This window comes from Anoplopoma fimbria, chromosome 9 (genome assembly GCF_027596085.1).
Source record: "Anoplopoma fimbria isolate UVic2021 breed Golden Eagle Sablefish chromosome 9, Afim_UVic_2022, whole genome shotgun sequence".
Classification (NCBI taxonomy): Eukaryota; Metazoa; Chordata; class Actinopteri; order Perciformes; family Anoplopomatidae; genus Anoplopoma; species Anoplopoma fimbria.
The window spans coordinates 22859470-22881973 of NC_072457.1; the positions used below are offsets into that span (position 1 = coordinate 22859470).

Consider the following 22504-nt stretch of genomic DNA (forward strand, 5'->3'; position numbering starts at 1 on the left):
CGTGAAGACAGTGGGCGTTTCATGATCTATCATATCTTATTCTTGCTTTTTTTTAAAGTTTTTTCTTGTTTTCTTTTCTGACACACATTTTCTACCAAGACAATGTGAAGAAGAAGCCTGTGGGAGAAGGCGCTCCCTACCTCGCTTTGGAAAGTTTTCCCATATTGAACTGACTCAGCCTTGAGGATAAGCAGATGAGTCTTTGGATTAGAGATGAGATCGGAATGCTCGCTTGGATTTCGTTCTGCTGGGTCTACGTCTCTCCCTCATAAAACGCACTTTGCACATGAGTTGATCTGGACACATCCTGTTTGTTAAGTGTCTGAATATACGGCGGAATTTATTGATTAAAGGGAATTTTCTGAAAATGTCTCCCTTTCAACCGAGACTTTTCTTGGGACTGAAACTTCATTCTTGACCTAGGAAACGGCAGTTGAGAAAAATCTCACTAGGTTGCTGTTCCGGAGCTTTCGATCCAACCACATGATCCTTCCTTGGCAGATGTAGCGGCCTAGATGTTTAAATTTCAGTTTCATCTGAGCACTTTAAGGACTTTTCATCTTTGTTGGCTTAAAACTCAAACAAAATGTAATCTTTTCATTCAAGCCAACACAGAACCCCCAAGAAAAAATGGTAAAGTTCTCAAAAAAGTGTTTTAATTAAATTCTCGCTCCAAAGGAGGATCGTGTGACAAGTTTGACATGTCTCACCAATTGAGTTGACCCTGTGGACTTCACTTTTTGTATCCAAATAAAAAGGTCATTCACCCCCCATTCTTAAATACTACACCATTGTAAACTTAATGGACAATTTTATTGTAGGCTCATTAGCAACCACAGCACCATGGCCATGCTGAGCAGGTGGGAAACCTTTGACCTTCACACACACACACACACACACACACACACACACACACACACACACACACACACACACACACACACAAACCCTACATTCCTTTGTCAAGTCCCCATTACTAAGTTACCACTCCTCCGAAATGGGCCGTGACCCTGCTCCTCCTTCTCCTCCTCTTGGGGAAACCCTTTCCTGCTGCAGATGTCATTAATGACTCTGGACCATTGAGAGAAATGTCTCTGTAAAATGTATAAATGAAAGCAGCTTCAGATGGGCGGTCAAACAGGAGAGGAGAGTTGGATCATCTGAAACACAAGTTCATCTAGTGACGAAGGGGGGAACGGAGGAGTGACGAGATGGAACGGAAAAGAAATAAATCTAATTTAGACAGAATGAAAAAAAAAAAAAATAAAAGACTCTTCCTCTTGCTCTCCATCCCTCTGTTGTTGTTTTTTCCCCCTCCATCCTGGTGAAACTCACAATGAATACAAGTTCCACTACTTAGCTGCCTGACCTTTTTCTAGCACTTTTACAACCTACCAATTGTTATTAACACTGTAGGGGGGAGCGGCAGGTTTGGCTCAAGACCAGGTCGCAATGAAAATCACCTTTAAGAGCCCTGTCTGATTACTGCGAGCAGCGGAGCTCACTGTGGAAACGGCTGTTTTTAGTGTCGGTGTATCAGTGGTGGTTTCAAACGTCCTTTGCCGTCTAGTTAAAAAAAAAAAACCACGGGATTTTAATAGTTAGATAGTAAATGTCCTGTATGAGTAGGGATTCAAAAACACCACCACATTTGACGTTAGGTGAAAATGCATGATTATCCAGCTAGAATGTAAACACACGGCGAGGCCCGGTTGTCAAACAATGTGCATTCAGAGAGACATTTAAACTGAACCCGGGGTCACTGATCGTCTCGGTACATGTCGCACTTCTTCGCTGCATCTGTCCTTCAGGGCCGACTTTATGCAGAAAGCAGCCTGCGTAGGAATGATGAGGGAAGTGTACTTAAAGAGGTCTGTGTGTACTGTACATATTTGACTTTTTGCCACCGAGTCAAGCATTCTCCCATCCAGAGGAGGGAGTGAGCGGGGAGCCGCTGAGAGCCATAAATCTGAAACCCCACAGCACAGTTCCTTCACTTCTGTATCACCTTTATTGTCCTATTTTCATTTCCCCCTTCTCCTTATATTCTCCTCAGCTCTTATACATTAAAAAAAAACTCTTAAGCTTTAACTTCAATTACTCCAACCACATTCAAGGCTTTAATGTCCGCTCAGTCTAGATTCTCCTGTTACGAATGGAGTGTGAAGCCAGCAGCAGGCATTGCATCCATTACAGCTCAGGCGTTTTTTGTCTTTTTTTGGTAAGAGGCAGAGTGGAGCTGCAAGAGTATAAATATTAGCTCATGAAGAAACTTTTATTTTTTTTGCCAGGCTGTGGCAGAACTGATGAATCTGTGACGGACAGGAGACAGTGAGTTAGGAGGTAGCTACCTCCATGCTGCAGGATCTGATCAGCAAGTGTGGGACTTGATCATAGGGCAGCAACTAACAATTATTTTTACTGTTGATTAATCTGTTGATTATTTTTTCAATTATTCAACTAGTTGTTTGGTTTATAGGAAGCTGCTTACTTAAGTAGATATGTTGTGGTAAATTAAGTCGAGGAAATAAAGACAAAGTGACCAAAAACGTAGTGAAAATCATGTCCATCTTTTCTGCACAGAGGCACACTCTTTTATTGTTACAATGCATGCTTAGAATGCAAGGAAGCAGGCTTACCAAGCCTCGTAGGACCCAAGGAAGCATCCTTGACGTTGAAAAACATCCACTGTAAAGTCTGTATTTAATATTTTGTCAAATAAAGTAAGAAAGAAAAAAAAACTGTATAAGACAACAAAAATAAACACTATAATATACATACAGCAAATTAGATGCACTTGCTTCAGTTCTGCATTTATTGGACATATTGTCACTACGTTTTTGGTCACTTTGTCATTATTGCCTCGACTTAATTCACCATTACATATCTACTTAAGTAAGCAGCTTCCTTTTAAACAATACAATTCTGCCAATAAAATATTGGCAAGTATAATCATAGGTTTTGGTGGGGTTCATTATAAGCGCCAAAAAAAACAGGAGCGTGCGGCCGTCGTGCAGCAGCTACAGCAGAACGTTATTTCGGCGCGTTGAGGCGGCGTGGCAGCTGGTTTGGTCAACGCAGATTGTTTTCGACACTGATGGAGCGGAGATGTTTTTACTGTACCGGCTCCAGAACCACATTTACTGCACTCCTCTGCTGTGGCGTAGTGCCTGTACGGCTCAGGACCAATTAGGCCCTCGAGCACACTAGCAAGCACACACATTTACATACAGTCACTGCTCTAATTGCAATCTTGGAACAGTAGCCCTTCAAGGTTGTTTTTTCTTTTTTTAAATATTCCACAAAAAACAGTTTTCAAGCCAAAGAAATCGCTGCACTTCATATCTTCTGTTAACCAAGTGTGACACTTGTGACTCAGGCAGGAAGGACACAGTCGGGGAAGTGGAGGAGGAGGAAAAGAGACCGCTCTGATCCAGAAACCCAAAACCTCATTGTAATTTAGTCGTCGGTAGAAGGCAATTAGTGAAGGGAAGGACTGGTCTTTGCCAGAGCAAGCAAGCAGCTCACACGCGCTGAGGGTGAACTCTGCACTGCAGCTTTGCAGCGCCAATAACGTGACAACAGGCCATATTTATTTTAATATTTTTTGTAAGATAATAGCAGGTGCAAGTTTTAAAATGTCGAAAGAATAGAACGAAAGAGGTTTTATCTTAGTGGAAAGCGAAGCAAACAGGAGGTTAACGGCACTTTTCCTTATAGAAAGACAGCGGCGCTCGTCGAGGATTTATTGATGCCCCCTCTCTCGCGCAGAAGATTAAAGGCAGGAGGTGGAACGCCTCTCTATTTGTCTCATGTCTCATTTTAAATGAGGATTTATTCGGACAAGGCTGGGCCAAAAGTTCAAAACTTTTTTGCAGCAGCAGCAGCAAGAATTTGTAAGATCTACGATACAAACATCTTAAGTGATAAACGAGACCTTTTGGTCCATCTGATCGCTGTGGTTCACTTTATGATGACTGACGCAATCTAGTATGGAAGTGCTGTCCAGAAAGTGATGAAAAGTAAAGAGATGTTTGTATTTGTGAGTATTTTAGACAAACTGTATTGAATATAATAAAGACATTATTTGATAAAAAACGCTAAATTTGAACGACGCCACAAGACCATTCAATGGAAACATTCCTTTTCTTACAAGGCAAATATTCTTTCTTTCTTTTAAATCTGCACGTGGTTAAAACACTTGGTTAAGGTATCGGGACAGAGTACGTTAATAACACTATATTAAGGCCACACTACTTACTGTATGGTACTAATTGTAAAGGTGCAAAATTGCTGGAATTTCAGACTGGATAAGGGGAAGGGTTTCAAAAAGCTAGACAGATTATCAGTTTAATGCTAAAGAGGAAAGAGAGGCGACTTCCTGTGTCAGCGCACAGATGCGACTCACTGGTTTCCATCCAAACACTGCCACTACTGTGAGCCCGCTGGCCGATGAACTTCTGCGCTTTCAGGCAAAACGTTAAGTGGCTGTGTGTAATTTATGTCAAGGATAATATTATCACCCCCAGTGCTTTATTGATTCTGCAGATATTCCTTAATATTTGCTCTGGCAGGAGGTTGACTCTACAGGATGATTGCGCTGCTCAGTGGACGAGGAAAATGACTGTAATTATCAAATAGGCCACTTAAACTTAATCTAATGAAAATGACTTCAGCAAATAGTTTGACCTTATACTCCAAAGTCTTTCTTTCTCTTAGCGTCTTGCAGCTGATTTAAGAGAGAAACCCCAAACAGAGGGTCCTTCCTACAACATTTGATATGGATCAGTTTAATCGTGTTTTCTGAAAACACTCAAATATCTATTTTCCCATCTGTGCAAATATCCCACAGTCAACACATTCACAACTTGCCCATTGTACTGTAATCCACACTAAAGTATGAAATCCACTGCGTTGGCAAGAGAGGTGTCGTTTCCGATGAGGTCACCGGCCGAGGCAGCAACCCAAACACTAACCGCTGTTATTCATCTGCTTTAATCCCGCTCTTCTGTTCCCTCCATCTTTGTGATCGCCTCGTTCTTTAGATTCTTACTGACCTGGTGTGTTATGGGGCTCCAGGTTCATTTGCCACCTGTTTTTTTAAAAAAAAGCTGTTTTTCAGTAGGTTGGTCCGGATACTTTAAACCATGACTAATGCTACTACTGTCTACCAGCCTTTTCTCCTAACATTCCTCTGTTTACCCCCTCTTAAAGAAGCCCTTGGTTTTAAAGGGACAGTTCACCCTAAAACTAAAATACACGTTTACAACATTTAGTGCGCGTTATCAATCTAGATTGTTATGGTGGGAGTTGCCTAGTTTTGGAGAGACGTCTGCCTTCTCTCCAATATAATGGGACTCTATTGCACTCTAGAAATAACATTTGGTTTATGGTTAAGTTAAGGCACCCACAGCGGTAGGTTAAAGTGAGGGAGAGACTGTGGTCTCGGTTGAATAAGTTTGAACTTCATTAATGTTCAACTGGAACCAAAATCTAACCCTAAACAAAACCAAAGTGCCCAGATGCCTAAACCCAACCACAAGCAAGACTCAGGATGCAGTCCTGTACTTTGTCCGACCACCATCCACCCCCAACCACATCTCAAAGACTGGTGTGCGGTAAACACAGTGAGTGCAACACTTCAAGAGACAAGAAACGATATTGCCAGGGAACTTATTCCACGCAGAAATGATATTTTCACTCAAAGCATAATTGGAAATCAAAGTATATTTCATATGTTTTTTATTGTGAAAGGTAGGAACGGAAGGGGCGGATCTGGTCTGCACTTTCTTTGGCAACGTTGAGATGAGTAATAAAGATTGCTGTCTTGGTTCGAACTCCTGAACCTCATTGTTGTTGCATATTATAGAGTATGTTTTGAATGTGTCTGTTCTGCACAATGTGGTAGTTTGATGCCTTGATTTGCAAAAGCACCTGCAAAACATTATTGTTTGTGAAAATTTAAATGACATCGCATTCTTTGCCACGTAAATTTTTTGTTCTGTGTAACAGTACTTACTACAAAAACATATGTTGACTTGAGGATCGAATGCACAAAAAGAATCGCCCCCGGTGTGTAAAAGGCCTTAAATCTGACGTAACATTAAAAAAAAGATTGCATTTAAAATAATTCTACTAAGCCGCAAGTTCTCCCACAGCACTCTGGCCGACCAGAGGAACAGTGAGGCCAAGGAGAGAGCTTTGGGAGACCCCTTTGTGTCTCCCTATCTATCTACCTCTCTCTTCACCCTACACAAGGGAGCCGGGGAGAATCATCTCCCATCGGCCATCCCTCACGCTCTCCACCTCAACTTTCATCTCCAGCCAAAGGCCTGTCCTGGCCGAGCAGGAGAAAACACAAGAAGAAAAATACAACCAAAACAAGGGCGGGGGAGCTCGCAGACAAAAAGAGGGCCGAAGCGCATTCTTCAGGTTCTTTTTTTTTTTTTTATATCATCAGACAGACATCTGGATTCCCACAGAGACCTGGAACATAATAATCATTTCAATATCTGCGAGTGTCTCTGGCGGTTGGAGAGCAGGAGATAGACAGCGTGGAACTGAAGTTTTTTTTCTCTTTCCGTGTCATACAGGTCCAGGTCTTCACTTCAAAGAAAACACACAGGGGCCCCATTTGGAAATGAATTTTTTCGCCACAAACTATCATCTCATAACACAAATATTACCGTTAATGACTCAATTTCCTTATAATTTCCTTATCGACCCCCCTCCTAATTAGGCCCGTTTGTTTGCTTTGTCATCCTCCAGTGATAGGGGCCTTTTTTGTTAATGCAAGCAGAGAGGGGACCCGTGTGGGAACCTGATGAGGAGGGGGGACCCCCACAGCTGCTGAGGAGCCCCCCCAGCCCCCTGTAACACACATAACGAATGTGGAGGAAGCCCTTATCCTGCAACACCAAATAGCACTTAAGGTAGCACGCTGAGTCAAGAGCCTCCCTCTGTCTTTATCTCACTCCCCCTATCTTTGTCCTCACCCTCCCTCACTTTCTCACTATGTATCTCTCAGTCACCCTTGTACTCTTTCTCTTTTCCTCTCTCTCTCTCTCTCTCTCTCTCTAATGGGCCCTCTAGAGCTAAATCAGCTGAGGCCAGCGCTTCTCTCTGCTCTCTGCTGGACACCGAGCCTAATTAATTGGCCGCATTGTCCCAGAGGGAGGGAAGCCAGCAAGGGGGGAAACAGGGTTAATAGGGGAGGAAAAAAAGTGGGCAAAGGAGGAGAGGGGCACGACTTTATTCTATCGGACTTTTCTTCTGGAAGACGGAGAGAGAGAGAGAGAGAGAGAGAGAGAGAACATGTGTGCTCTTGTGTCTGGGGCGGCTGCGATGGGAAAAGGGAAACTGAGGGAAAGTGTGGACCGGCAGCCCCTCCCCCCACCGAGAGCCTTATCTGCGAGAGCTAATGAGTGATGGATTAACCCGGAACACCCCTGGCAAATTGAGATGACCCCTGCAAACTTACCCCAAGTGCCCCCCCCCCACCTCCAAGAAGTCCGCATTCCACTTCACACAGCCAAACAAATACACACACACACACACTTCACACACACACACACACACACACACACACACACTGGCCCAGGGTGTTCTTTTCTCTCAGGGAAATGTCATCCTCTTTAAAAAGTGAGAGATCTGCGTTTTTGACGTAAACACAGGTTACTTGTTTAACCAGTGGCATCAATTATTAGGCATCATGGAATTATGGATGCATGATCCCATACTGCAAAATCCGATTTTTCCAACAACCAGCTATGAACTTTTATTTAAAAATCATACACATTAGTCTAACCGCCAAGTTAATTGTAAATCTGTCTACTTTGTGCTGACCTCTGCTGACTGCGATCTCTTTGTGCAGCCGAGTCAACCTGCAGCCGGGAAAAAGCTGCCTGTAGTACTGGTGGTTATACAGGCAGTCATCACAGGCCCACACACACACACACACACACACTCACACAACTGTGACTGGAAGGCATCCATGACGACCAGGCTGCTACAAACCTCTGGCTGCCACACACACACACACACACACACACACACACACACACACACACACACACACACACACACACACACACACACACACACACACACACAGCCTTTGCCGTGACTTATATGGGAAAGACAAAGACTCGGGTGATAAATCACCGACAGCTATTCAACCACACACACAGACACACACACACACACAGACACACACACACACACACACACACAGAAGGAATTCCATGGCAAGATTTCTTTTTTTTTCTGGCAGCGTGTGAGCATGTTTGACGCAAAAATGAAATTGTTTGACTCCGCTTGATCTGTCACATGAGCTTTCTCCGACTCCGTGTGTATAAGAAACCTGTAAAAAAAGAGCATGCTAAAAGAACATGTGAACCCGTACATGTTCAGTTTGTTTAGAACTAATAGCATTAAAGGGGAATTTTTGCATCAAAACTCAACAGTTTAAATATTTACGACATAATTAACCAGCGCAGAGGAGGCAGGCTGATTGCAGTTCACTCAGATGATGACAGCATAGTAACACAGAAACATTAGTCATCTGCAGCATCGAGTGTTGAGGACGCCGGCTTCGGGCTCCATGTGCTCACTCTCGTGCTAGGTGGTCCTGTCGGCGAGCAGCGCTACTACTGCCAGAGAGCTTTTTTTTTTTTTCTTTTACCTTGAATCAAACGCCGGGCCTGCTGCAAATACTAAGCAGGCGTCTGTTTTTTATTCGCTGTTGTCGATGCTGTTTCGGCCCCATCAGCTTCGGGGGAGATTTCGGAGGAGTTGTATTTTCATTTTGAAGTGTGAACAGGCTCGGATAAACATAACGTAACAAAACACATGCTGCACCGGCTTCAGTGCTTGTTCAGATGTGTTAATTCTACCTGAGAGTACAAGAAGGAATGCGGCATGAGAGGGTTTTAATTTAATCTCATTAATATTGTATTAACGAACCACCGCAAGGCACAGAGAGCAGGAGAATGACTCTCTTAAAATATCACTTTCTCTCTGGCTCGCTTCCGCTCTTGCGATCTCTGTCGTTGCCTCCAGCCCGACTTCATTTATTAGCTTTGGCTGCAAACGCTCTCCCTCCTCTCGGTTACCGTGCAGTAACCTGCTGCCACACAGAGGTGCTGAGGTCATCAGCCCTGATCCTCTACAGCACCGCTGGCTCCCACCTCGGGATCAGGTCTCACACACACACGCACTTGCAGCTTTTTAACTCTAAAAAGCTGCCAATGCCTTTGCATACATCATCTCACACACATGCACAGAACCAAGCTCTCTCTCTCTCTTTCTCTCTCTCTCTCTCTCTCCCACAGACACTCACTTATGATAGTTTCCTTCCCTGTTTACTGGCCCCTTAATCGCTCCCTTTTAACAAGTGAGACTGCTCTGGTCTCCCTCAGATAAATTAAGGAGGATCGTGCTGCAAAGTGAGTTTCAGACCTGATGACTGCATGACTGAATGAAGCTAGCTTATGCAGAAACTAGCTTGGTTAAAGTCAAGATTAAATTAAAAAAGCCCTTTTAGATCACATCCCCAGACATACTGGCGATATGCCCGCCGACAAGAAGCATTGTGGGTAATGTTGATTTTGACACTTAAATAGTAAAAATGAGTAAAGCCCTGCATGTTGTTTATGTAAAGATTGCGCCCAGTTGTTGTATTGAAATGGAATAATTGATCACATATTTCAGAGGGGAGCTGAACATGTTCCACTGCTAATCACTAGTACAATGGCTGATTGGCCTCTGTCACCCATGTGTGACAGCGTTCATTTCATGGTTTAAAAGTTGCTGCTTAAAAAAAATGTAAAATATATATATATATATATATATATGCTGTGATTCATGGATCCAATGAGTGAGGCACTGGAGTTACTGATGTGTGAACACATGCTGATGTTGTTTGGTGCGGCTTTTAATTACCCTTAATTATGTGGTACCCGCTCAACCCGAACCCTTACATTACACCAAACACCTCTGTCTCTGTTCTGCTCAATCTCTTTCTCACACACAAACACACACACACTCATCATCCCGCGGTTCATGCCAAAACCCAGAGCACACAGAGATCCTCCCTCGGCTAAGACGAGCTTTCACTATGGCATCAAGTCACCAATTAATTAATTAACAGATGTCTCCCCAGGCGCTGAATAGCTGCTCACATCCTGCACAGAATTACTGTTTTCGTAAACTCCCACTGGCAGACAACGCAGATTAAGACACATACACACACACACACACACACACACACACACACACGCCACACACGATCACACACACACACACACACACACACACACACACACACACACGCCTGCACGATCTCTCTCTGCAGCAGAAACAGATCTACTGGCTGGATAATGTCGAGGCCTCCTGGCGGCGAAGAAAGACACGTGGAAACACTCACACAAGCGTGCGCACACACAAATATAAACAGGTATCAACAGAGAACGAGAGCTGCATCGTGTGTCTGTCTGTCGCTGGGGGGGATTAAACACGAGGAGCGGCCTGTTGAGTAGTGTGTGTGTGTGTGTGTGTGTGTGTGTGTGTGTGTGTATATAAGAGTGTGTGTGTTTGAGGAGAGTTGTCACCATTCCAATATTGTGACTTTGATGGGTTACTCTGAAAGATATAACAACAAATACCTAAAATATCGGGGGTGAAAAATAAATGCTAAAATGGATTAATTGAAATTGTACATTGGCATGCAGTAATCTCATGTCACGTGTTAATTCTTTGATGGTCAACTTTATATTTGCTACTAAATATCACATTATACAGCACCAATGCTGGTAAATCGGTAACAGTTCAGGCGTGGAAGTCGTACGTACTGCAGCACGGGAGACAGCGAGAGGCTTCCCAAAGAAAACACAAAATGATGATAAATTCAGATTAAGTTCTGTGAGAAGTGGACGAGGGAAAAGCTGCGAAAACCAGGGAGCCACCACAGCATCTGCAGAAAGCTCTGTGTTACGTCAAAGTGGTATTTGTGAAGAGAATGTAATGTAACTCAGAAACAAGGTCAAATCATAATTTCACATGTGTTCTTTGGCGGATGTGTGTTTGACGCATTTCAGGAGATGGAAAAAGTCTGTGCATTATGTGGGTGATTTTTTAACATCGTTCTGCTTGAACAGATACCAAACTCTTTTTTAAAAAAACTTTATATTACATATTTGTTGACTCTATCCTTCCGGTTAGCATTAGTTAAATCCAGAGAACTGCAGTTTACTTTTTTGGCTGCTGCGGAGTTAAAATGGTCCGCTGCCGGGGGTATGCTAATGCCATCTTCTAGCAGTAAAACCGTTTTGGACAACAGGGCATACCATGTAACACTATGAGTGTTGGAGTTAACTCTATCCCTCAAGTCTTTCAAACACTTTTACTGCCACAGCTAGCAGCACTTTTGCAGATGTTTGGGAGCCACCCTAGTCATGTTTGGACACTGATTTGGTGGTGAATTTGAAATGCATTTAACTTTTTGCACCTAAGGCGACCAGCTACAATCAAGCTCTCAAAAGAGTCAAAGAGTCCAATGAAAATAATGAAGCAGCTGTCATCGCTGTTAAGAAAACTCACTTCATGTCTGTGGTTTGAAAAAGATTTATCAGATTGTTGAAAATCTTTCGTCTGTCGTACGCCCAGATTTCTCTCTTGAGAGTGTACCTGACAGCGTAAAAACATGTGTGTGTGTGTGTGTGTGAGCGACTGACTTCTGCAGCGTGCAGCTTATATTAGTGTTGAGTGCTGTATTTGAAGGATGGAAAGAGGATGGAAAAGATCCGTTTGGATCTCATCGGCCGTACCAATTATCACCAGCTGCTGCTGGAAGAGTGAACCCACAGATTGGATGGAAACATTCTAAATGCAAGACACACACAGAGCATGTTTTCAGCCACAGGCATGCAGGAATATTTCTGATCATAAGTAGGAGGATGACAGTGATGATAGGGACAATCTGAGGTCCTTGCCTGGCTGGATGTTGTGATAAACCAGCCACAGTCCTCGGTGAGTTCAAGCACCAGCGAGAGCAACAGGAGGAAGTGAGTGCAGGCCAGGAGCCAACGGAGTAACACACTATGGCTACCGACCAAACCGTTTCTCAAAAGCAAGGTCGGGGTTCCATTCCCGGTACGAGCTCCGCGCGCACTCACTCACACTGGCTTTAAATGCAGTCTCCCACTGTGAGCGGGATCTGTGCTGCATTACTTGTTGTAGCCAAAGCAATGAAACAGAAACCACAGCCATTGAAATGTTCGCTTTGCCCAAACGACCCAGAATTCAACGAGAGACACACAGGCTGCAAAATTTCGGAAGATATTTAGTCTTTTCTGACAAAATCTGAACACATTCCATCACCCCAAGCAGTGAGACCTGAGCTTTGTCAAAGCCTATAAAATGGATTGTAATGAAACTGATCTTTTTCCACTTGAGACTACACCACACAACATGCAGATAGCTCTAGTAAAACACACTTACTACAGATGCGTTTAGGATTTAGTTTTATGAATGATGGCAGCCTTCCTTGTATTTCTCTCTTGGCACAAACAGACACAAACGCTTTCTAATTACCGTTTTGTGTGTTTTCTTATCGGCATGTTGTCCCCCGACACACTTTTTGATATAAACCTATTTCCATTCTTCAAAGGCCTGAAATTTATTATCCATGCAAACTTGGAATTCCATCAAAATTGGATTGTTTCTCAGACAGGTCTCATGACAAGCAACAACTAGCTCCAAAATTCCAGCTCCAAAGGGCCGCTGCCAAACACTGACAGTAATAGCTTCAAGATCCTCCATGCTTCATCATACTCAGCACCATCAGCGTTATTTGTCACATCTATTACTGCCATTTTAGCCTCAAGTATTGCGATTATAAATGATCTCACTTATGGGATTGAATGGTCTCTGGTTACTCAAGTGCTCAAAGTAGCAGCTTTATTAAAGTCCTTTGATGGAAATGGCTTAATTTTATCATCATAATTATGTAATTCAAATACTTTGTGATATGCGTCTGGAGCCAGGCGTAACAATTATCCCAAAAACAAAATGGATCTACTGTTTCTTCCTATGACCCAGGCCTGGGGACTATTTTTGGTGCATAAAGGATGGTTGAGGAGCCAGGAACAGAATTTACCTCCTGTCACCAAATGTGCTGTTAAATCTATTTTCAGATCACAAGGTAAAAAGCACACTTTAACATTGTCACAGTTGAATAAACCACCGGACCTCACCAGTCAACAAAAACATGATACATGAATCCATAATCAGAAGGAGCTGCAGCAATGTTTCTCATATTGTTTCCTTGAAGGTTTTATCAATACATTGAATCAGTGTAGGCTATGTACGATTACTTCAGTCAGCCTCCAGCACTGTGACAGCCTTCAACATCTGTCTTCTGAACTGCCAGTTCCATAAATTTCAAATGCAACTACCTTTTAAATACCTGGCATAGATTCTCAGGCCTCTGACTTTAACCCCTCATTGACACACACACTTGTAGCGAAAATGTACACAACCAGTATATGTATATACTGCACAGACGCTTTTACAGCTGACGTCACGATTATGTCACAGTGTTAGCTGGAAAGACTGGATGCAAACACAAATCACCTCAGAATGGTGGGCTAAAGTTACACATTGAAAATGCCATCTTGCTGTGTTGTTGGGTGCCAGAATTGATATTGCATACATTTGCATGATGAACTGTGATACGAGGCTCTAGTTAGCTACAATAACGGAGAATCGTTTTAAAGATGAAGAGAAAAATGTTGCTAAGTTTAGCTAAGCCTTCTGCTAACCTCCTCAGCTGTCACTGAGGATTTTTTAGAGTGATCGAGAGAAATGTTGCTGCTTGGCTAAACTATTAGAGATATAAAGAGATGGCCCACTACTTAGCTAGCTTGCTAATTCCGCCATGCTTTTGTGCAACACAGAAAATGATCCAAACAAAAGTTGCCACTTATCTGGTGATAGCAATGTGCTTTCCTACACTGTGACAAGAACGTCTAGATGAAGCATTCATGTGTCAAATTCTACTGATTAAGCAGCTGGCTACTTAGCTAACTTGCTAATTCCGCCATGCTTTCGTGCTTCACTGTTTAGAGGAAAATATGCCCAGAAAATCAGCGAGCTGGTGGCCAGCGGCTTTGCTGGATCTAACGGTCCCTCTGAGTCACATCTCACCGCTAGGAAACTACTTTGCAGGGAGCAGGGCCGGTGAAAGCTCCAGAGACTAGCTAGCTAACTAGCCAGCTCTGGAGATGGACACGCTAGCTAGTTAACCAGCCAACTGCGTCACGGTCGGCTTATATGATCATTGTCAACAATTGTAACTTTCTCAAGTAACACTCAGGAGAGTAAGTGACTGTGCATATTGAAAGAAATATTATTATTTAAAACAGAAAGCCAACAAAACTTGCTAGCCAGCGTTATCTACGTCATCATGTTAACCAACAGCAAAAGGGTCTATTGGCAGCAAATGGACAATTCCAATGCATAATTGCAGAGCCACAAAGTCTCCTGTGCTCCCAAAACATGCTGCAGAAAGTTTGTGATTATTACTGCAGTCCAACGTGTGTGTGTGTGTGTGTGTGTGTGTGTGTGTGTGTGTGTGTGTGTGTGTGTGTGTGTATCGTTTCTGTCTTTTTTTTGTGTTTGGTTACAGCTACTTGATATACCGTACAGTAAGCCTTGCTTACAGTGCTGGCTCAGTGGCTGTGTATCTGTCTGTCTGAGAGACATAACAGGTCTCAAAAAATCTAAAAACAGAAGAGCGAGCCGGTCGTCTGGACCATGAGCGACTTATTTTTGCAGCGGTTTACAAAATGAACCATAAACACTGATAAGAGCTCGGGCAAAAGAGATTCTTGAAGCGAGAGAGAGAGAGAGAAAGAGGCCATTCCCCCTGTTTGAACTAGCGGCTTAAGACCTGAAGAAAACTGTGTGTGTGTGTGTGTGTGTGTGTGTGTGTGTGTGTGCATGTGTGTGTGCGCGTGTGTGTGTGTGTGTGTGTGTGTGTGTGTGTGTGTGTGCATGTCTACAGGTGTATGTGCATGTCGGTAGAACGAGGTGAGTGTTGACTGAAGAAGTGAAGGTGAGGAATAGTAGGACAGTGCAAAGTGCAGAGTTACACTGTCAGTTTATTCCCAGCTTTGTTTGCTGTGAGTGGGCCTAACGACGCATCCCGCCGGCACCTTTGAAGATGAAGGATGCCGGTTGTATAAAGGTTGCGCCGCGATCTGCTCAAACATTAACCAGACCTTCAGTCATGTCTAAAAGGTACCGAACGAAAATGGCGGCAAAAGGAGACGTCTGAGGGAAGATAAAAATAAAAAAAAATGACTGGTATCATTCTGACTGGTGGAGCGGTTTACAGTTTGATTGTCATTATCTGATACGTAAACACCTCATCTAAGTAAGCAACAGTGACCTCAATGGAAAAATCCCCTCTATAATAATTGAACACAGTCAGATATCATTAGTCTGTGATATTTGATGGTTTTAAGCACCTTTTGATAAATTATTTCTTACAACGTTTGATCTATTGTACATTGGTGCATCTCTGTGGCAACCACTTCATGAAGCACGACATTTTTTTTGTGCTGCATTCCTCCATGTATGAGAGCTGAAAGTCGGTGCACAACTGTTTGCAAAGAGTTCTTTCTTTTTAATTCTGTCAGAAAAAAAAAGCACAAAATCCTGAAAGTCATTCTTCCTGATAGCGTCGCTGGAAAAGTTTCTGCTATCAAACTCGCTGTAGCTGTTTCTGGAATTATCTTAGACCTCATTAAGGTTTCGGGCAGCCATCCATGGAAGTTAGGAAAACACACCACCAAACATCACTATGCGCGCATCTGTTTTTAAGTGTTTACTTATGTTTGCTCGAACATTTTGTTGGAGTTAATACTCGCATCTAGTCGAGGCACTCAGAGGACCTGTTCAAGAAGTTTTATGTAGGATCTTTTTTTTTTTTTTTTTTTTTACCCCTGACGGTTTCAAGTTGAAAGCGTGCACACAAATCACAAGGCATAAAAACAACTTTAACGTTTTGTCTGTTACAAGCGGTTGTGGCTATAAAACTCAATTATGTTTAATGGGTATCAAATCGACCATGTCAACTTGTCGGCACCACGTGTTTGCTCTTGTCAGTCAGATGCCTCTGAGCAGCACCTGGGAGCATTCGAGGGTGATTTCTGCAGTTCAGATTTTGATAAAGCGAGGCGAAAAAATATCTCCTTCAAGTCACTGACATGTTACAGTATCAATGCAGAAAGGAAGAAAACGTTTCTTCCTGTCCTAGAACACCTTTTCCCATTGGCCCAATAAAGGGTGCCTGGAAAGAAATAGACATTCGTGATCAGGCCATAGCGATGTAACTCCACCTCCCCTTTATTTCCCACGTTCCTCTCTCTCACACATTTTTTCCTTACGTCTGTCTCTTTCATTTTTACTATCGTCGTCGCTGATACACCTCCTTCTGTCCCTGCTTCTTTCTGTGGTTCAGTCCCCTAATTCTGCATACATTCAAGCTGTTTTTTTTTCTTTCTAATCTTCCTGAATTATTCAAGACAACTTTTCCTTTTTTTTTAAACTCAAAATGTTAAATGAACTGCACAAATTTCGACATTTTAAATAATGAAAATGAACAGTTAATTTGCATTCCCTCTACCGTTGCTGCAAACCCAGATTAGTAGTCTAAACTCAGATTGAAGCTTGTCTCCTTTGTGCCCACGGTGGCTATTGAACCCAATGCATTAGAAGCTGCTCCTTTGCTGGGAAGAGTCAATAACCCAAATGGATGGAGGCGCACACTCAGGAGGAGCATCCTTTTAGATCCTGATGGAAGTAATCAGCAGAGTGCCCTTCAGGAGAAACACAGAGACGGACCTTTGTGTTTTTTGTGTCTTTCTTTTTTTTTGTAGTCAACAGCTTACATCAGTTCCGACACCACACGGTGCCAGACCTTTTTACTGCACACAGAAACACTTCTGTGCCAAGTAGAACCGTATGAGAGTCCAGAGACACTGGACAAACACACCTCCTCCCATTGTTTAATGCTCTTACAGACGTATGATTTCTCTCTCTCTCTCTCTCTCTCTCTTCAAGATTCAAACCCACTCGTTTCCTTCACAATGTCCAAAAACTAAATATGGTGCTGACAGCGTGTTGGATGCAGTTATCGACAGACTTTTATGGCTCAAGTGTGAAATGTATTATACACGAGCTGGTCTAAAAAAGAAAAGTGTTTATGATGTTGACTGAAGAAAATTATTCATTCGTGTGAGTTTATTAGAAGTTGTGCCTAAACTGATTATTTTTCACGCATGTATCACAGAACATCGTGCAGGTATTTAAAAGCTGTAAATAAAAATGATCCCTCTTTATATTCGATGTATTTAAATGTTGCACTGCTGAGCGCTGAGTATTTATGTAATGCTCGGCTTTTCACTGCGGCAATCTTTCTTACTGACTACTTCGAATGATATTATGCCAAATAACAATTTAAATGTTGTTCTGTTGCTTGATAAGATTCTTTAAATACAATAAATACATGGACTTTTTTTTTTTTTTTTTTTTTAAGTGACGTATATGTAAAACATTTAAAGTATAACTGATTGGACTGAACTTGAATTGGCCTCCATATTAACAGACCATGCAGACTGGCGTCGTTCACCTGACTGTTACTTGTTATTAATCCGATTTCATATATTTCTTTTACACATAAAGTGCTATTTCGAGAGTCACTGGGCCTGTTGATTTAGCAACACCGTCACATCTGCCAGCGAGAATGTGTCAGAGCTTTAGCAACGGACAACGCCAGCAAACAAAAACCTTTTCAACAGCTGCTACGTGTCAAAGTGGCTGACATGTGCCGTGACTGTCGAGCAGTGTAGAGTCTTTTTTTTTTTACTCGCAGCAGAGAGAAGGAAATATAAAAAGAAGTCCCTCTGAGCTTTTAGTCTCTATAAGCAACATCTTTCCAGTTTCTCGAGCTGTCCCTCCTCATCCTCCTCACTGTACACCTCATCAGCAGGAGCTGCACCAACATCACATTGCTGCCAGTCTTTGTGACTCTCTGTCCAGTAATTACGACAGACACTCTTCTAGGAATACAGCAACATAATTCAGTAAATTCATCAAACAATCTTGCGATCACTTATCCTCTTCTATTTCTGTATAATGCTTCTCAAGTACGGAACCTAAATTGACTAAAAACATGGCCAGTATTCTGCAGTATCTACAACCTACTACAGGTTCATATGTGTGTGTCTGTGCCAGGTTGTAATAAAACTACTGTAACCGATCAGTCAGCAGCTGAGGAAACATCTCCGCTGTCAGACTCAAAGGGCAGCAGAAGAGATAAGATTAGGGATCTGCTTCTGTTGTTGTTGTTGTTTTTACACCTGCTTTCTTTTTAGGAAAACGTTGCGTTATATAGTGGTGTCTTATATTTTCTCAGGTTGTTTTACTGTGAATAACGTGAATGCTAATTATAAAAATATCCAAATGAAAGTAATTCTCACTTGTTTGTTTTTTTATTTAAAAATAAAAACATAGAATAAAATTCAATAAAACTATGGTCAATTCGCTTGTCTCAAAATTACAATAAGGAAAACGACTATTATTATAATATATTAGAATGTAATAATAATGTATACATTCGTAATGCTAGATTATTATTTTATTTTTTTAATTCTCAAACGCAACACCTGACATTTTGATACAGTCTGTCAGATTGATTTTGATGCGGAAAATAATTATGTGATAATATTTAACAGAAAAAAAAAAAAAAAAAAAAAAAAAAGCTGTGTTCAATTACCACTGCGGTTAGTTTGTTGCGGGCTTCCATGATATTCATTTATAAAGCGTCGTTTTATTGCAGCGGTCCAGTCGAGCATGTGTGAAATGTTCCTGTGGATATTCAGGCTCGGTGGTTTAAAAGTGCTCATTGTGGCCTGAACTGAGCCAAATGCACTTTTAAATTGCATTTCAACTGTGTGACTTAAACCCAATTTTATGCTTTTTTTGACGAACGCCACAATATCAGAAAAAAATGTTATGGCTTTGCTGTGGGGTCGTTTTTAAGTTTTGTTTTAATAAAGTCAAGCTTTACAAATTAGACGGATATAAAATATAATAAAATTATTATAATTATTATTTGAAAGACCATCAAACGCATTTTTTTCCATGCCCATAATTCACTTATTTTTCAAATATCTCTTCATCTAATAATGCCTCTTGAGCTCTTTTTTTTTTTCCCCCCTTAATAAAATATTTCCACTACAGGCCCCAATGTTAAAACCACACCAGCCCGTCCAGACACCACACATACAATCCACCCTCCATCCTCCGAGCTTAACCCCGCTCAGCATCAGGAGCACAGCCGCTCCGGGACGGCTCTCGGCGGGGGTGTGAGAAAGACTTACCGACACACTCGTTGGCCTCCCGGGCCGTGGCTCTCTGCCACGGTCTGTCGTAGTGGAAGGGCTTGCACCTGTCGCACTCCGGCCCGGCGGTGTTGTGCTTGCACTCGCACACCAGACTCCCGTCCCGGTCCTTCACGCACCGGGACGCGTGCCCGTTGCATTTGCACCTCCCGCCGACCTGCAGGTCCGACACGGCGTAGAAGTACGACTCCCGCGTGAGCTCCGAGTCGTCCTCGTTCTCGTCTCCGAACGTGTGCAGCCGCGAGAAGATGACCTTGATGTCGGTGGCCGTCACCCAGTCCTGCAGCACCGGGGAGTTGTCGAAGTCGTGCGCCGAGGGCCGTCCGTCCAGCGTGCTGAAGGCGATGAGGCCGCCGGTCAGAGGGTACATGTCGGTGTGGGAGTCCGTGCACACCGCCTCCTGCTCGTTCTGCTTGGTTATCACGGCCCTGCTCGGCTTGTTGTACATCTTCCGACACTGGGTGGAGTAGAACTGGAACGCCACCCAGGTCTTCCCGTAGTCCATGGACTTGTGGATGACCATGGACTCGGGTCGCGGCGAGCAGAACTGCAGGCTCACGTAGGTCACCTCGAACTTCTTCCCCAGGGACAGAGTCAGCGTGACGTTCTGCGGGTGCTGCACGAAGTTCTCCGACTGCCAGCAGGTGAGGTTGTGCGGGTTGTTGAGGTCCGTCAGGTAGGCGGGCGGGTGGTACTTCTTGGGGTCGGAGGCGTCGCAGGTGTGACAGTTCCTCGTCCTCTCGTCGCCCTTCTCCGCCGCCGACACCACGCAGTAGCGGCCGGGCGCCCTGCCGCAGGTGCTGGACACCTTCACCTCCTTGCCGAAGGCGGCGTTGACGAAGTCCGGGATGCAGCGACGCGGGTTGCCGTGCTCGTCGTAGCACGGGTCCGGAGGGGAGGTCTGCGCCGCGAACAGGCTCACCCCGTAGCCGCCGAGGGCGCACCGGCACGACAGGGACGCGGCGAGCAGCACAGTCAGCGCAATGTCCACAGCCCTTATCATGGTCGGTCCCTCCGTCCCGGAGCGTCTCCGCCGGCTGGAGGAGACCAGGGGGGTGGAGGGGGGGGAGAGAGAGAGAGAGAGAGAGAGAGACACAGAGAGTGAGAGAGAGAGAGTTAAGTTTGGCGATGCTGCGAATATTTCCTAAAAAAAAAACTAAAAAAAACACACAACAGCACTGGAGCAAGAATTTGAAAATGATATAAAAGTAACATTCACTGCACGCACATGCCAGATTTTTCGATTTTTTTTTATATATATATATATATATATAAAGCTCACTTTACCTGAGAAATATAAAAAGAAAAAAAAAAGAGGTTACTTTCTCTAAAAGGTTTCAATCACAGCTTTGTTTCTTCCCCCCAAAAAATAAAATCTCGTGCGTAAAAGTGGAGGAGCGGCTGGATTTAAGAGTCGCTGGTGTCCTTATAGAGAGTCCCTCTCCTCCTGCCGGTCTTTTCACAATCTCTCTCTCTCTCTCTCTCTCTCTCTCCCGCTCCCTCCCTCCCTCTCCCTTACTCTACCACTCTCTCTCTCTCTCTCTCTCTCTCTTTCGGATCGGATCTTGCTTTTGGCACAGCTTTTTTTGGTCAGCCCGTCTCGAGGGGTGACACCGGGGGCGGAACAACGACATCCACCGGTCAGAGGATCGGACTCCCGCGGAGGGAGAGAGAGGAGAGAGAGAGAGAGAGAGAGAGAGAGAACGACCGGTCCTGAACCCGGCGTTGATCCGGTTCTTGCCACACCTTCACCTGCGTCGTGAGGTTCAATGGACGGGATGTGCAGTAAAGAACCAAACTATTGTTTTGCCTCCGCACCGCTAATTACGGTAAACTGATAATTAGTGCATTTTTTTTTTTTCTTAGAGTTTACATAACACAAGCTTAAGGGTTCAATTAGTATTGTACCAGGCATACTATAGGTTGCTATAAATATATATATAATTAAGGTACATTATTAGAAGGTAAAATAAACCTTTGAAACCCATCAATAGACAACAAACAATTTAGGATCACCACTTCAATAAAAAATGAAGATTGTCCATCATCGAATATTTAAAGGGGTTCCTTCAAAATAAAACATACCAGACACACATTGTTGGCTTTTGTTTGAATGAATTGTATGTTCCGTTTGCATGGTGGGATACAGTTATCATTTATTTATTTATTTATTTATTTATATGACTGTGTAGCAGTTTTGACTCTGATCAGTTTACACTTACAGCCTCAGATCCCTCGCGATATGAAATGACACACAAACTCTTCCACTTACATGCAAACGACACTGAGAAACAAAACGGCGTCATTTGTTTTTTTTACCGATGCATCCCTCCCGTGTTGTCCAGCCTGGTGCCGCTGCGCTGGACCTGTTGAATGTTGGCATTAGTGGTAACAGCGCCATCTTGCGGCCGTAGAAAGAAACACCACTCCGGCCTCACACCGCAGCGAGCGGCGTCTTCTACTTGCTCCCAGGCGGTGGAGGCATAACGCCGTCTGTTTAACGAGCACGAAGCTGATTGGATGGTAGATACTGTGACCATACAGCAGGCTGCTGCAGCTCCATACTGACATAAGTTTTTTTACTTTTAGAATCAATAAATTAAAGAATGTTTTAGAATAATTTTGATCATTTGCAGGAGCCACTTCAAGAGATTATTATTATGGTTATTGTTATAAATAATAATAATAACATAACATTTTTATTATAAACGTGAAATAACAATATAAAGTAAGGATCATATGAGTTGGCTTATAATACGGCCAAATATTTTTTCAATATATTTGTATTTACAATGAAGCTAACATCTGAAATATACAAATTTTATATAGTCAGTAAGTATTTTTATAAGGTAATAGAAATTCAAAGTAGAGGCTACCATAATTTTGTAAATGATTGACTACAGAAAAAGTTTAATAGTGTTTCATACAATATGTGTACAAAACAGTGAAGCGGGCACATTCACATTTGGTTTCACTCTTCCAAACGACACAGGATGATCAGGTTTTCTTCAGGTTATTGGCTGTTTGCTTTATGT

General features: G+C 43.1%; 1 protein-coding gene across 1 annotated transcript in view; it reads right to left on the reverse strand.

Moving 5' to 3' along the window:
- ntn1a (netrin 1a) overlaps positions 1-20805 on the reverse strand; it is a 55839-nt gene extending 35034 nt beyond the window's left edge. Inside the window, exons 1-2 of the mRNA XM_054604534.1 lie at positions 20757-20805; positions 19449-20506 (exon numbers count right to left, since the gene is read on the reverse strand). Coding sequence (XP_054460509.1) covers positions 19449-20472 — 1024 coding nt within the window. The 5' untranslated portion in view covers positions 20473-20506; positions 20757-20805. The remainder of the gene's footprint in view (positions 1-19448; positions 20507-20756) is intronic.
- Positions 20806-22504: the final 1699 nt, after the last annotated feature.